At 39.1% G+C, this 15283-nt stretch overlaps 1 protein-coding gene across 3 annotated transcripts in view; it reads left to right on the forward strand.

Annotated features, from left to right (window-relative positions):
* Positions 1–15283, forward strand: part of PTPRG (protein tyrosine phosphatase receptor type G) — a 389287-nt gene that overhangs the window by 253540 nt on the left and 120464 nt on the right. For all 3 annotated transcript variants that reach the window (XM_068202110.1, XM_068202112.1, XM_068202111.1), the window contains one exon: positions 3110–3205. In XM_068202110.1, coding sequence (XP_068058211.1) covers positions 3110–3205 — 96 coding nt within the window. The remainder of the gene's footprint in view (positions 1–3109; positions 3206–15283) is intronic.

The following is a 15283-nucleotide window of genomic DNA, read 5'->3' on the forward strand; positions in this document are numbered from 1 at the left end:
AATACTGAAAATTTCAAGTTGCTTGGATGCACATGGTTTTTATGATACCTCTACAAGGTAAATGCAATTGCACTGCCATGTTGCACATCTGAGATTAAGGAAGGCCATGTAAGCCTTTCCCAGCCTTGTTAGTTGTAATGGGACTAGATGTGAAAGCCTTGTAAATCTCATCTGCTGTGCCATAGAGAACAGGACACTCATGCCCTCCTGGCCCTGTGCCACGGGGAGGGCTCTTGGGAGCACAGTCAGCAGGGATGTGTGGAGCAGAGCATTCTGACTGCACACAGCTAGTGTCACACTACAAAGGGCATTTTAGGCTTTACTGTAGGATTCTGCAGCCTTTACATTTTGTAATTTTGGAAAATAGAAGCTGTTGTGGAATCACATGCAAAAATGTACAAAAATGCTGTTGTATGGGGCTGAAATCAGTCACTGCCACAAATCAGGTTGGTTGTGTAAGCTTGGGTGATTCTCCATTCTGCATTTCACAAGTAACACATTATATAATACAATCCAAATTTTCTTTAGTTTGAAAGGCTCTTTGTTGCATTCTGTGCTGCTGCTTTTTACATCCCAGGCAGAGACAGTAGAAGTCATTTATATGCAAAGTGCCCCATATATTGTATACACTAATTATATAATAAGGAGTAATAATGAAAATTTTCTAGCATGTTTAGGCCACTTAAGTATGCGGTGAAATTAATTTTACAGTTAACTGTCTTATTCCCACTTTGTACATAAAGAACCTTATCCCACCCATAGAAAATATTAAATTAACTATCTACTGATAAGTGCATTCAATATTATGTATATTATGAATAAAAGAACAAAAATACATTGGATAGATTTGCATTTTATTGTAAATTGGGGAAAACTGATGAGGCTGTATTATGGAAGAGAACAATATGTGATCACATAATTAGAAAATTGCCATAATGCTAATGCTCAGCGGTGTCCAGGTGTGGTTTTATGAGCGGCCTGAACCATGAGGCTTTGAGGGTGTACTCTACTGTCTTTTTACCATTGTTTTTGCAGGGTATGTGTGTGTAAATTATATAATAGCAATTCCTCAGATATTGTATTCCTGAAGTGTTCCTTCTAGCTGTATGAGCACATAAGGAAGCTACTGCATGACAGATGACAATAATTTTTCATACAGGACAGTTCCCCTTGACATGATGGATGCAGAGAGAGCAACCACGCTCTCTGGAAAAACACCAGGGAGCAGTGGTAAAATGCTCCAATGTGTATGGTAATCAAGGCAGAGCAGAGTGTGGTTCTTGATTCGGCTATGAGATTAAACTGCTAAGATGAGGGATCTGAATGAAAAACTCTTTTACCAAAGTCCTTTGCGCTGGTATGCAAGAGTGCGTTGTAAAAATTAATTTCCTTAAAATGCCGTGAGCAAAATTGATCCAAAATGATCTTGGCATATGCTGAACTCACTCAGTGATGCTTTTCTTCATAAACTCCTGTGAGGAATATATTGTGAAATGTTTTATGTAAGGTGTAGATAATTTTAGACTTTATTTTAAAGAGCTAGCAAAATGTAGTTTGTGAGTGTTTTGCCAGGTTTGGTCTGTGTTGGCTAAACTGAAGCTTAAGTAATTCTACCTGAAACAAACTGTTTCTAATTTCTACATCAATGAATTGCTGTACCTTGCTCTGCATTTGTTCAGCGCATGAGTTGTCAGAATCTGGAGGCACTGCCACCTTCGTGAGATATTGTCAGCATCTGTGTGTGTATATGTGTATGTTGGAAATAAGAAGGGGAAGAAAATTGCTTTCAAATTTTATAAAGCTAGTGTGAGTGCCAATTTTTTTCTGTTTTTTTTTTTTTTGTGGGCTATTTGGAGTATGGTCTTCCTCCTGCTGAAAAAAGTACCTCTACCTCTGAATGCTCCAACCTTCATGTTGGCATTTTCCCTATGTGGTGATGTTTTTTTAACTCTATGATACTGGCAAAGCACCTATCCACTACAGACAATATGTACAGTCAGAAGCCTGGGAATCAGTAAATGTGAGTAGGAATGTATCTGTGCAAGATAAAAGGGTATAATCTTCCTTGGCATATAGAAAATAGGGGAAAAATAGCGCATTTGTGAATATAATAGGATGTGTCATGCAGCACTATTTTGGAAAAACCCAAACAAGTAAATCATGGCTGATAAAGGTGGGCTAACACTAGGGACTTCTTTTGGAATGGAGGGGTTGAACAACTACTGGAGAAGCAGCAGTGTGTTCAGACAGCTGGCAGAAGTGGGAGCTCAACTACTGTGGGAAGTGGAACAAGAACTGTACAGGGAATGAAGAGCACGAGCACCCACAGACTGCCCTTATTCATGGCATGTGTGTAGTGGAGTGGGATTGTTTACCAGCAGAGTGAATAGAGGAAGCTGTTCCTGGCCCTCTTCTATTTGTGTAACTCCAACACTTGTTAGTTTGGGGTAATCATTGTCCTTACCTGCTCTTACTTGGGGTTTGTGTAATTATTAATATTTATTTATTCATTAAAAATTACATCAATATATCTGGTTTTGCCTCATGCTTTTTGCAGAGTACTAACGCTTTGGAAATAAAAGTCATGAAATTTAACTGAAGACAGGGAGAAGTGTGACCTTAACTGATAGACCTGAATATCACAGGCTCATAAAAATGCATTGCTATGGAGACAGACTTTTATCTTACAAATTACTTTAGGAGTAAAGGAATAACTCTAAACATCGAAATCCTTTTCAAAATTCTCTATGGATTTTGAGATAAATATGTTTAGCACATTTAACAGAGCGGGAGATGAGCCTTCAATGTGCAAAGAAATGAAGAGATGCTGGCAGAAAGCACAAAGTTTAACATCTGAACAGACTGGCCATACTATTTACCTTTGGATTTGGTATTAAAATGCATTGCAACAACTCTGTTCCCTGCTTACTGTCCCAGCAGGGCAGTCATGCTATTAATCAAGATGCTGGTTCAACAGTATTGTTCAGCAGAATTCCTTTATCTCAGGTTCATAACACTGGGTTTACATACAATGTGTATGCATTACATCATGTGAAAACTGTATGAATCAACACTAATGTGATTCTGTTGTTGGTTTTAATTTTTGCAGATGCAGATTTACTTCTACAATCCTGATGACTTTGACAGTTTTGGAACAGCAGTTCTAGAAAACAGGGTGGTAGGAGCCATGGCCGTGTTTTTTCAAGTAAGTTAAAACAAAGGCTATATCCATAAACCAAAGTGTTCACTGAGTACTATCTAATTCATTGAATTATTTCAAGTTTAATGGATGCATCTGTTTTCTTGTTCCTACCTGTCTAAGTGAAAGATATTTCATATTGTCTATGTGTGATTTAAAATGTAAATAAGTATATTTAAAAACATAATGAAAAATTTTGTCTGGATTGTTCTGACTTTATAGCTACTCTACAGATGCAGATTGGAGAACACATTTATCATGGAACTTCCTTTGCTGCTGAAGCACATTGCTGCAGTCCCTGGAATACTAACAAACCAACACCAACTGGTTTTGTTTAGGGAAAACTTAAAATTCAAATGTAGCTTGAGAGAAAATTAATCAATACGTTTCATCAATCTTATCTGTAGCAGCTTCTTCTAAATTGTCATAGTAGCAAGTTCTTGAACAGACCAGATTTCTAAAGGAGTGAATTTATGCATCCACTTGTTTGAAATGCATCCTGAGAGATGCAGATCTGGGGCTGCTGTTGAGCTCATTTGTGGTCCCGCACGATCCAAGTCTGCAGCGTGGGGCAGGGACCACCACTGGTGATGAGAATGTCACCTGTGGCCGTGGCCTTCAGCACTGTGAGCCCCTTGTCACCTCACATCAGAAACGGGGTCTTACCTTTCTGACTTGAGGGTGAATTGAAGGGAGAGAGCTGGAGCCGCTCCACACCACCAGGCTGTCACAGGCAGAGAAGTAGCTAATGAAGATTTGAAATGTCTTGGGGTCTTGCTTTTCAGAAGAGAGGGAAGGAGGGAGGGAAGAGCAAGGGAAAATGCTGATCCTTTGTAAGGTTTCACACTCGTTTTTACTGAGGAAGAAAGTGATCTTACTGTTATCTTTGTGAAGCCAGATAAAAAGGAATATGCAAGTACTCATATGTAAATACCTCCCTTTTTCTTATGATGTTAGAGTGACAAGCCTGACTCTGCTGCTCAAATTAAGTAAGGTTGTCTTTTTGCATGACACTGATTTTGATCAAATGCTTTGATAAGGAGAAAAGGACAGATCCTTGTATTGCATAAATTGCTGTAACTCTGCTGACATCAGGATAGTAGAAGGAGGCATGTTAAATTCATCAGTGTTGGATTCTGAGCAGTTCTGTGGCATTTCATATTAGGGCAAAGTTGGTGGAGCTGTGATAATTTACAGTGGCATGGCATGATGATGATTCCCCAGACTTCTTAATCTCAATGTACTATGGGAAGCTTTGGGCAAGTTGAATTTGGCCGTGCGAGACAGAAGTTTAGAAGCACAACAAGCAAAGGCTGGTTCATACCACAGTAAAGCATTGTGGGTTTGGTGTGTGTGCCGTGTCAGAAGGAACGTGGGTTTGTGCCATGGTGTGCACTGCATGTTGTGGCATCATCTGTCTGGAATTTAACTGCTAAATTACCTTGATGGGCTTCACATCAGCCATGTGAAGCACTGCCCCATGTCACATCAATGTATTCCCTAAATCCTTTTTTTTACAGTATCTTAAAATTGTGGTGGGACTGTGTTTGGTATTCCCCACCTGCAAAGCCAAGTGCTGCACTTACTGTAAGTCTCTCTTTGCACAATTCCAAGGGAGCCATTAAAATAACTTAAAATAGTGTGCTATGCTGTTAAAAACCCCATCTTTGATAGTCAGAGACCTCAGGCTTTTCAAGACCCTGACTGAGTGTTATAGTCCCCTCAGGGCAGCAGAAATCTACACTACTCAACATTTCCAGCCCTGCTGGCCACGGGACATGAGGCTGTAAAATCCGGATGATGGTGCAGCTGGGCTCCTCTGCTCTGGGAGCTGTGAAATCCGAGGCCATTACTGATGAACGCTCTCTGGTCTTTTCCAAAGAGTGGGGTCAAGGTAATTCTTTGGCAAAGTGACCCAGGGACAGCCTGGTTTGCTGCTGCAAGGAAATGGTTGTGGGGGTTTTGGCATATTTTCCTTTTCTTTTGGGTTAAAATGAGAAATCAGTGCTGTGCTGTTAAATTTGTGAGTATATCAGGTTTTCCTTCTGGGCAGCTTTGCTCCAAGACAGAGGACAGTTGAGGAAGATTTGTAAAGCCCAGAGTCCCCAGTCTAGAAGGGCATGTGCTGAATTCTGGCACCTGTAAATAAACTTAAGGGACACCAGTGTGACAGCTGCTGTTTTGGCCATCATGAGGACTTTCCAGAACTAGTTCCATAGGGGTTGAATTGTTGTACATAGGGTTAACACAGGGTTATTAATGGATGATGGTGATGATCCTTTGCAGATCCCTACTGTGTTTGACCAAGGTGCTTTTTTAGCCCCCTCGGCTGTGTATCCTCTGCTGGGCTTGTTGATGCCAAGTCAGGCATGCCAAGTCTTAACTTGGGAAAACCTTTTTCTTGAGAAATCCTTGGTTTTCCTTGAGCCTTGCTTCCCAAGACTCCATGGAGATAAACTTGCCATGGCTAGTGTTTCATGCAGCTAATTTAAAGCTGTCTTTTAAAATTGATTCCTACTGACTTTTGAATGAAATGTCCCTAAGATGTCTGTGGTCAGATTTTGATTGGCAGCTTATGTTGTTTAAGTACTACAGCTTTCTATTTTCCAGAGTTTTGATTCCATCTTGAACTCATTTACCTAGAACACAGTTTTTAAAAATTGTAGCAAGAGAGGTCATACTGTTTTTTATAAATGCATTAGAAAACTGTATCATGCATGCTTTTCTATGTAAATATTTTAACATAAATTATTGGATACATTTGCCATTAAGACTTGGATTTTTGCTAATGTGGTAATGCTGTGTTGGAATGAATGTGCACAACACTGGCTGAGTTTATAGTCTGGCAGGTGTTTTTTGTTTGACTGATGTTCATAAATGTTCCTTTGAAAATCAGGTTCTCCAGTGAGTGAACATTATACTGAACTATATAATTATTGGTGAAACATTAAATAATTAAGTACCCTCTTTCTTCCTTTTTAAATAATTTAACTTGGACTATACAAGAATTTTCCTTATTGAATTCATTATTTCAGGGGCAATTTCCAGATAAAGTACATTGGTTCTGAACTTGGATAATTGAAGCATTTGGAATTTTGTTGTGATTAAAGCTGTGCTTTTCTCATTACTTTCATTTTAAACTCTGTTGATAAATGCTATTTCTGTTTGTGTGCTGCTGGTTAGTTGATGTGACAAAAAAAAATTACTAAACTAAGTAACAATTCTTGCAAATACAAGCTGCTATAACTGCTCATCTCTGTATCTCATTGTGGATAGACACGGGGAGGGTCTCACACAAAATAGCACTGCAGGGACTCTGTAGCAGGTATTGTCAATTTGCAAATGAGATGAGCTGGCCTGAAATCTCTAGCTGGATTTGCTTTGTTGTTAAAGAGAACTCGGTTGTTATTTTAGCAAAAATCAAAATCCCCTGGAGACAAAGGAGAGAATGCCATGACAAATGAGACCTTGCCTTCTGACAGGTTTTTCAGGTGAATGCATTATGGCCATTCCTCTCTGTGTTGCAGTGATTTGGTGTTTCTCAGAGTGAAGCTGGTAGTGGTGGGAGAAGTTCAAATTGAGCAGCCCATCACCTCCCGCTGCCAGCACCCTCTTGGCTGGCAGGAAAGGCTTCTGGATGTACAGGAAGGGTAGTGATGGACCCAGCTGAGGGGCTCTGTTTTGTGGCAGTCCTAAAGGAGCCTCTGGCTGCATGTTGGTTCCACCAGCTGCTGGAACACATGCAGCAGGTCTCATCCCAGCCAGGCATCTCAGGCTGGATTTAGATGATCCTAACTTGAATAGTTGGTGCTCATGTTTCATTTCAGCCCACATAAGACTCAGCTTGGTTGTTCTGGCACTGGGCCTTGGTTAATTGTCAGGCCGAGCTAGCTTTGAAGCAAACCAGGAGTGGAAGGCAAGGCCCAGGTCTCTCATGGTTCCTGAGTCATCCGTTCATCATACATGTAATACATATTTATAAGTCACATTTAAAATGAGTATTTACTTGGATTAAATGCATTGAGACATATTGCACAGCTCTGTTTTAACCATCTAACAATATAATTCATTGCATACTTCACCACTTGCTTTATTAAAGCCAAACTTGAAAGTGTTCAAAACAAACATATTGCTTTTGCATTTGAAATATTCATCTTTTAGTCCTGCAGTAGATTCATTATGGCAGAGAATACTTCATTCCTTGATTACTGCTGTGAAAAGGCACAATACTGATTCCCTAAGCACTCATCAAATATTCGATAACTCAGAAATTCAGGAGGAGGTGATGGAATTCTTGTTCCTACCGGGAGGGCATATAAATCTATTTTATATTTGCAGAGAAAACCATCAGTGATTAGTTACTGTGTCTCAGGTACTCAAACAAATCATCTCTAAAGAAATTAAGTAAAAATGAATTTTAAAATAACTTTTAGCAATGCTTTCATCATTAAAATTAGCTCCATAATGATGAGTGATGTTGATACCTCGATCACTCAAGAGCTTCAGCAGTGCAGAGCTAGATTTTTAAAGGTAATTAGGTACTTGGCAGCAAATGTGCAGCTAGCAGTATTTTTAAAAGTACATGGAATAAAAATCAAGGGTTTACATGTCTTTAGCTGAGTTGCCCTCCAATGCAGACATGTCTTTGTAAGTTTGTTGAAGAAACTACTCTGTAGCCCTTTTAACTTTTAGATCTATGTGTGTATTATTTGCATATAAATGTCTTTACATTTACTAGCTACTCATGTATCCAGGGATGTGTTCTTCAGTAAAATGCATGTTTGTGGCCTTGCTGTTTGTGAGATTATTTTGGTAGTAATTCTTGGTCTGCATCATCAATATGATCAATCACTCACTTTTCACAGGGGCCTAAATGAGCTGACCACAGAATAAATTGGTGGAACACCATCAAAGCTATTGAATATTTGCCAAAAATATGCTTTTTAAAAGTATGTTTCTCAAACAACAGAATTCAGCTTTTAACTTCCCTTGGAAGCCTTTTTGTTCCCTGTTCTTCCCTTTCATTAACTGTTTCATGTGTTTGCCACTGTAACAAAACAGATTCAGTGAATAAGTGATTTAAATATGGTGACTGTTGAGGAAACCACATCCAGTAGGAGACAGGGTCCCTCCCATGTCCCCATCTCAATTCCTAGCAATTCCCTGATTCTGCCTCTCCCTTATTCTAATGCTTTTTGAAAGTCTGAGCAAAACTAATTTGATTTTGACAATGAGAATGGGGAGAGAGGTGTGCACTTCTCTTGGAACATTATATCCACCCACACGAAGCATAATCAGTACTCCAGTGTTTAGGCAATATCTTAAAGGTGATTTGCAAGAGTGAAAATAACACATGGCATCATTAACATGCAGAGCATCATCCAGAGTCATTGAGAGACTTTTCATTTATTTTAATAGACTTCAGATAGATGTAAAGAATTTAAAATTGAATTACAGTATTAATTCTTTTAATGGTTACATAGAACCCATGGGGTTTTATTAATAGTAGCTCATGAATAAAAAAACAGTTGTTATTGATTAGCAGTGTTATTAAGTATCAGTACAGGTGTATTTTTATTATCTTCATACCATGAAGATTAGTACAGCTCCTTATTCAATAGCTGTATACCAATAACTCTCCATGTAAGTGAAGACAAGCAAAACAATTTAAAATGTATTTTTCTTTATTAAGTCCAGTTTTGCAGCATTTTGAAATGTTGCAGTTGCTTGAAAACAGCAGTTGTTACTAATAAAAGCAGTACTACGGCCTTTAAATGGTTGAAAAATTATGTATAGAGGTACAAAGTAGATACCCTGACACATAAAGACACACCAGAGCAGGTGGATGTGGCCACTACAGCACCAGAGGACATTTTTCTGACAAACACCTTGCACAATACATGCCACGGGCTATGGTGACATAAGAATCATCTCTGGAGCAGAAAAAGATTCTCCTCATCTTCCAACATGTAAGTGGAGATAAAATTGCCAAAAGTGATTTTGCATCATGGAGAGTTTAAATACAAAATTTTGAGTGTTTCTTAAGGTCTGTTTGATTTGAGTAGAGTTCAGTATGTCAGTGGCACAGACCAGCCTCCAGAGGTGTGTTTTAGCCAAAATATGCAAGTCTGGGTGCCTAATAACAAATGCTCATGCTGAGCAACATCTTCTGAAACCATTTTGATTGGAGGAGGGTTTGGGTAGAAGACAAAAATTCATGGAAACTATTTCTAAAAAAATCTATTCTACCCTTTCCATTAAAGAAAACATTTTTTTTTTTAACTAAGCTCAAAATTCTGATTTTTTATTTCAACTTATGTCGAAAGTTTCTTAGGGAAATATGAATATTTTTTGAATATTTTATGTAAAATAAGAAAGGAAAAGGAGAACAGATGGGGAATAGCTCTGAGAGTAAAATATATATTTATATATCTCCAATTTTGGTGCTTATTAAATTTCCAGTGCTTAACAATGAGACTTTCTTCTGATCCATACCTCTGCCTAGATTAGTCATGTTTCAAATGACGTTTAATAGTAAAACTACTATTTACAACAGATTTTTTGTTTGTTTGTTTTTAAACTACGGCTTCTTGTAGTAATGTTCTTCATCCTTTATTTTGGTACATAAATGAGAAGGCTGCCTTTTGAGAGCACTAGGCAGACAATCCCTGATGAAGTCTTGAGTTTAGTACAGAAGCTTCAAAAGGTTTTTAGTTGCTGAGGATGGTGTAGTTGTGAGAAGGGCAGAGGGCTGCACCCTTTCTCAAAAAGGAGGGCAGATAAGAGGGTCAGGAAGGGGCAGACTGCAAGTGTGAGCCCTGGGACCTTGCTGTGAGCAATTTGGGGAGCACAGGGAGCTGGAAGGGGTTTGTGAGCCCAGCAGTGTTCATCGCTCAGTGCTGCTGGACTCAAGAAGCTCACTTTGTAAGCGAGCTGAATTGCACTGAAGAAACAGTGGTCCTTTCACCTATGGGAGTTTTTTGTACCAGGTATGCTTCAGTTCTCCAAACTTTCAGTGCAATGACAGCACCACTGAGACACACCTTTGCCGCTGGGGTACTGTGCAGAGCCCGGGATTCCCTGATGTCACATCCCGTGCAAGCAGAGCAGAGTTTCCGTCTGTGTGCAGGGTGCTGCGGGTTCAGGCTCTTGCTCCCATGGCTGCACACTTGTCATGGCTTGTCATGAGAAGGAGCTCATGTGGCTGAATAAGTGAGTGTGAAGAGCAGAGGTGTTCACACAGCAGCCTGAACATCCTGAGCAAGCCTGCTTGGAGGAATGAGATACAAATGTGTGAGCGAAAGGGGGGCTGGGTTTGGAGGCACAGACTGACAGGGCGGCTGAAACAGATCGTTCTTGGAAGCAAACACATCGTTCCACTTCTGCTTGCCTGTGTTCTGCCAAGAGGCATTTGCAGTCTCTAGATCATGATGGCTGCAACCTGCTGTGTTGAAACTTTCTATCCACAGGCTGACTGTGCAGTGTAGAAGGGTAATTTACCTTATGTGCACTTATCTTCTTCAGTGCCCAAGCAATCATCTTCCTTTCCCTTCTTCTCCTCACTCTGTGAACTTGTTCATGGTCTTTTCCACTAAGGCAAAAAGTCTGATGACCTCCAAAATGCAATACTTTCAATTAAAGCATTTTTGTTAGATGGAGTTTTAAAGGATATGGGCAGTACTGAAAGTGGTGCCATGCAGTTCTTTTTACAGTTCAGTGCAAAATACCAGAATGCATAGAGAGTCTTTGGCTTTTTTATTTTTAGTCTCAGACATATCTAGGGAAATGAATTTCCAAAGCATCTAAAAAATCTAATTGAAGGCAAAAATTAGATGCTTTTTTTTTCCCAAATGCACTGTCAATGCTTTCTTAACTGCAAAGTCTGAGACCACAACTCAAAATTTGTGCTGTCTCTGGCTTGGATGCAGCAGCAAGGAGGGGGGATAACAGTGGGGATGGGTTACCAATGGATGACTTCTGCTTTTTGTGAGAAATCACAGTCCTTTGGTCCAATTTATTTAATGGAATAATCACAATTACTGATGTTAGGAAGGAACTTCAAACTTTCTTGTTGTTGAGAGGACTTGGACTCCAAAGTTCTGCAATGCTGCAAATATCAAAAACTCACTGCACATTTTATGGGGTCTGTCCTCAAGGTCTTGAGCTATCAGTCATAACCATTAATGAGAGCTGGTTGTATGTGTTGCATGAGAATAGGTCACTGTGTTCTTCTGGTTTAATGTTCATTTGAATGTTAGGATCACTGTCTTTTGGTTTACAGGATTGTAAATGTTTGTGACCTGCAGTTTTTTTGCTTTCTGAATGATTCTTAATTGATTAATATATTGAGATTAATCCTTAGCAGGATGCCATTATTAACTTGCTTCATTGAATTACTTACCAACCTGTTAGCATTAATTCTCATAACTGTCCCCTTACATTTTTGTGTTTTTATTTGAATTACTTGCCTCAAGAACTTGATTAGCAGGCATTTGTGTATTCTTTTCTTCCCTTTCCTTTCTCTCACCCTTGATGTTCAGAAGTGGAATCAGTTTAGGAATATTTATAGTGTCTTATGTCAGCTTCTTAAACACAGTAATTTGCTTCTTTGTGATTTAAAAACATCCTGTTTAAAAAAAAAATTGTAGCCATGCCATAAAAAATTTTAAATTTATAGAAAATGTCTTGTGGAGTTTGCCTTACTAGACTCCTGAAAATGACACTTACATGTGTAATATGTAAAAATTACAGTTGTCAGCCTAATATCTCACCCCTTCTGTGGTTCAGGAAGATTGAGACTCAGGAAGTCTACTGATTATAATCATTAGACTAAAAAACAAATTAGTTCCCTAACTACAGTAGTAGTTTGTGCATTTTAGTCTCTGTTGTGCATTGTTGATTCATTGCTTGGGCACTTTGTCAAACATCACAAAGCAAACCTAGAGCTGGGACAGTGTGGAAGGACCCCCAGCCTTGCTGCAGGCTCCATCACTGCTTTAGGGGAGGGACAGCAGCCCCTCTGTGTCTCTGAGCTCTGAGATGCCCTCAAATGTGGCTTCTTTGTAACTTTGTGATACCAGCAAATGCTTCATCCCTGTCCTTCTTACATGTCCCAAATCTGGTGCATTTTTACTTGACCTTAAGAAAGAGAGAGAGAAGCTGTAAATAATGAATCTGTCTTTTGCTATCTAAGTTTTCGGAGAGTTTTGCTAAAATTGATCTTAGTTACAGAATCACAGGAGATGTAAAGATATACATTCATCTCCTTTCCTCTCCTCTTTCCCAAGCAGAACAGTTGCCTCTGGGAAGTCCCTGTTTTCTCCCAGTTCTTAGACATCCAGCCTGGATTCCAGGAACAGTTTTTTATGCCTGTCTGCCTACCTCATTTTAAAATTTGATTTAGTTATTTTAATTTTATTTAACAGTCTCTGTATTCATCTAGCTCTCTGACCCATTTGTCTCTCAGAGGGTTATAATATCGAATGTATTACATGTGGTTTACTTTCACGGGACGTAAATGGAGAAATCTAACATTTTAGCCAGGAAACTCCTGTTCTCCAGTCCACAGTTGCCCAGTTCTGCAAGATTTTGAATAGGATTTGGTAACCCTTAGAAAAGTTACACCTGTTTTTGCCCTTGGTATCTTCCATGAAACTGCAAAATCTTCCTATGTCTCTGGTTACCAGTTAGTGTTATGGCAAATTTTAAGCAAAGGTGAGCACAGGATCTATTCATAAATGATTGCCTAGTTTCACTTTGTGCCATAAAAGAGAGATTGGTTGTAAAGTCTGAATATATAAAATAGATGGGTAAAATTGGGGCTTCCTTTCCCTTTAGATCTTCTGGCGCAGATGAAAAAGTTATTAAACACAAGCTGTTCTGCCTGAAGAATTATTACTGTAGTTCTCAGCTATAACAGTGCCACGTTTCTCCTTGTATTGGCAAGAATAAACAATACAAGCTTCAGACAGAATTTCCTGGGTAGCATACCAAATGTTCTGGAAAACCTTCTCGGACAGCAGCTGATACATTTTTAATACAAATAAAACATAATTCTTTAGTCTTGTTCCAGTTTGATCCCTAAGGTGGAAAAAGTATACAGGCTATGCATAATTGATGTATTTGTTTGAAGTGTTTAGCCAGATACTCCATTCACAAAGTCTCTTTTTGTTAATAGGTTGCTGTGAGATGTAAGAATCACTTAGGGCTCTCTTTGTACAAATAAATGGAACGTGTCATTTTTGGTACAGTCAGCGAGGTGGTTACACAGTCATCCTGACTGTGTCTTTGTGCTGCCCACACCGTTCAACTTTAGTCAAATCACAGAGCAGGTCTGGCTGAAATGTCAGTATTTTCCCAGATCAGAAGTGATGGGAAAGCATGAAAGCATGCAAGGGAGAGAAGAGGATGGTTGGGAGCTTTCAGGGTCACACAGATTGGTGTCAGGTTGGCGTGTCTGTGTGAGCACCACCCCAGCTGTTACCAATGATATGTGTGGTTTCTTGTGCCATTCCTAAACATTACACATGATGCAGAGCAAGCATGCAGGAAAATTCAGTAATTTAGTTATCATCTGTCCTAAATTACTATTAATCCAGTGTTAAAGGTTACTGCCAGAGGGTTGAGTTGTTGCTGGGTTTTGTCATCTGTAGTTTCTGTGCTGCAGGATGACTGTGGGAGAGATGATTATTGAGGGCGTTCTGAGCCTATGGTTTTCATTCCAGAAGTCAGAAAAAAGTCAGTGAAAGTAAATCAGAATCTAGTTGGTCACTTCTTGATGTCTTTGTACAGAGGTAGACATTTGTATGCATAACTGATGGTTTAGATGATAATGCTGATGGCAGATCATCCCCAAAATAATTCTGCAGCTGAGATGGCAGCTTGCCCAGAGCAATCCTAGTACCTGATGTTTTACCTCCTCTGAATCTAAACCAGAAATCTTCAAGTTTATAGGGTGGAGTTGAGGGTATGCGAATGTGGGAACCCTTTTACAGGATGACTTTATAGTAGCTTTCAGATATATCTTCTACATTTAGGATTCACTGAAAAGCACACTAATTTGACTAAGGTGATGAGTTCCAAATGAGCTCAGTGGTCCTGGTTCGAGTAATTTAAAGCTCCCTTTGTTTAAAGTTCAGGTGTGCTGGTATCAGTTCCCGGAACAAAACCAGCACAGAAGCTGGGATGTGCTCTTATGCTCTGCTGGAGATAGGTGAGAGTCAAGAATGCCAATCACCATCTTATTCTATGCAGAGAAGTGAAATGTGTTAAATAAAGTTTGCTTAAATCTGTTCAGCACCTCTGAACAGGATTTTTCCTCTGAGCTTATGGTGTTTGCAACTGCTTCACAGTTCTGAGGAGCCAAGGAAAAGCTGTCTGGCTGACACCATCAGAACAGTATTTAGCTGCTGATTGTAACTGTACCATTTCTGTGCATCAAAAATGCATTGAAATGTGGTCATTATCAAGTCTAAAGAGACTTTCTGCAAGAGGGTATTGGTTTTGCAACATTTCTGCTGTATCAAATGAAGCCTAACTGGAGATTTGGCAAAGTGTTCTTTATGAGTAAAGTAAAATGATGTACCACATTAGAAAGGAGCTTGGTTATTAGAAAGCTCAGTCTTGCTCCTGATGAAATGGATTTTTTTTCACCATAAAATTCATCTTTAGTTGCTGCAAGAATATTGCTAAAAGAGATTAACTTTGGATCTCAGTGTATTTTTATAGTGTGCCTCATGTTATTTTAAGGCTGTAAATATATTAGCTGATCTGTAAGCTTCATTTAAGTTACTGCTTTCTGGGTTTTTTAAGAAATAAGATCATGGTTATGCAAGAACCATGAAGATTGAATTAAATCACCCCTTTTGATATTTATTTTCCCTTGGGATCATGATATCAGATCAATATTTAAAAACAGCTTTATGGGTAAGTGTTGATTAGAAAGCAAAGCTCCATAACCTTAACAGCTAAGCTAGCAATTTTTGGTGCATTTTATCTATGGTTTGTACGGCATTATCCATATGCCTGTGTAAAAAGTAAGAAAATAATTTTATTAGTTTCTTATTCCCTCCTCCCTCCTGCCTA

Source organism: Anomalospiza imberbis, chromosome 11 (genome assembly GCF_031753505.1).
Source record: "Anomalospiza imberbis isolate Cuckoo-Finch-1a 21T00152 chromosome 11, ASM3175350v1, whole genome shotgun sequence".
In the NCBI taxonomy this organism is placed as follows: domain Eukaryota; kingdom Metazoa; phylum Chordata; class Aves; order Passeriformes; family Viduidae; genus Anomalospiza; species Anomalospiza imberbis.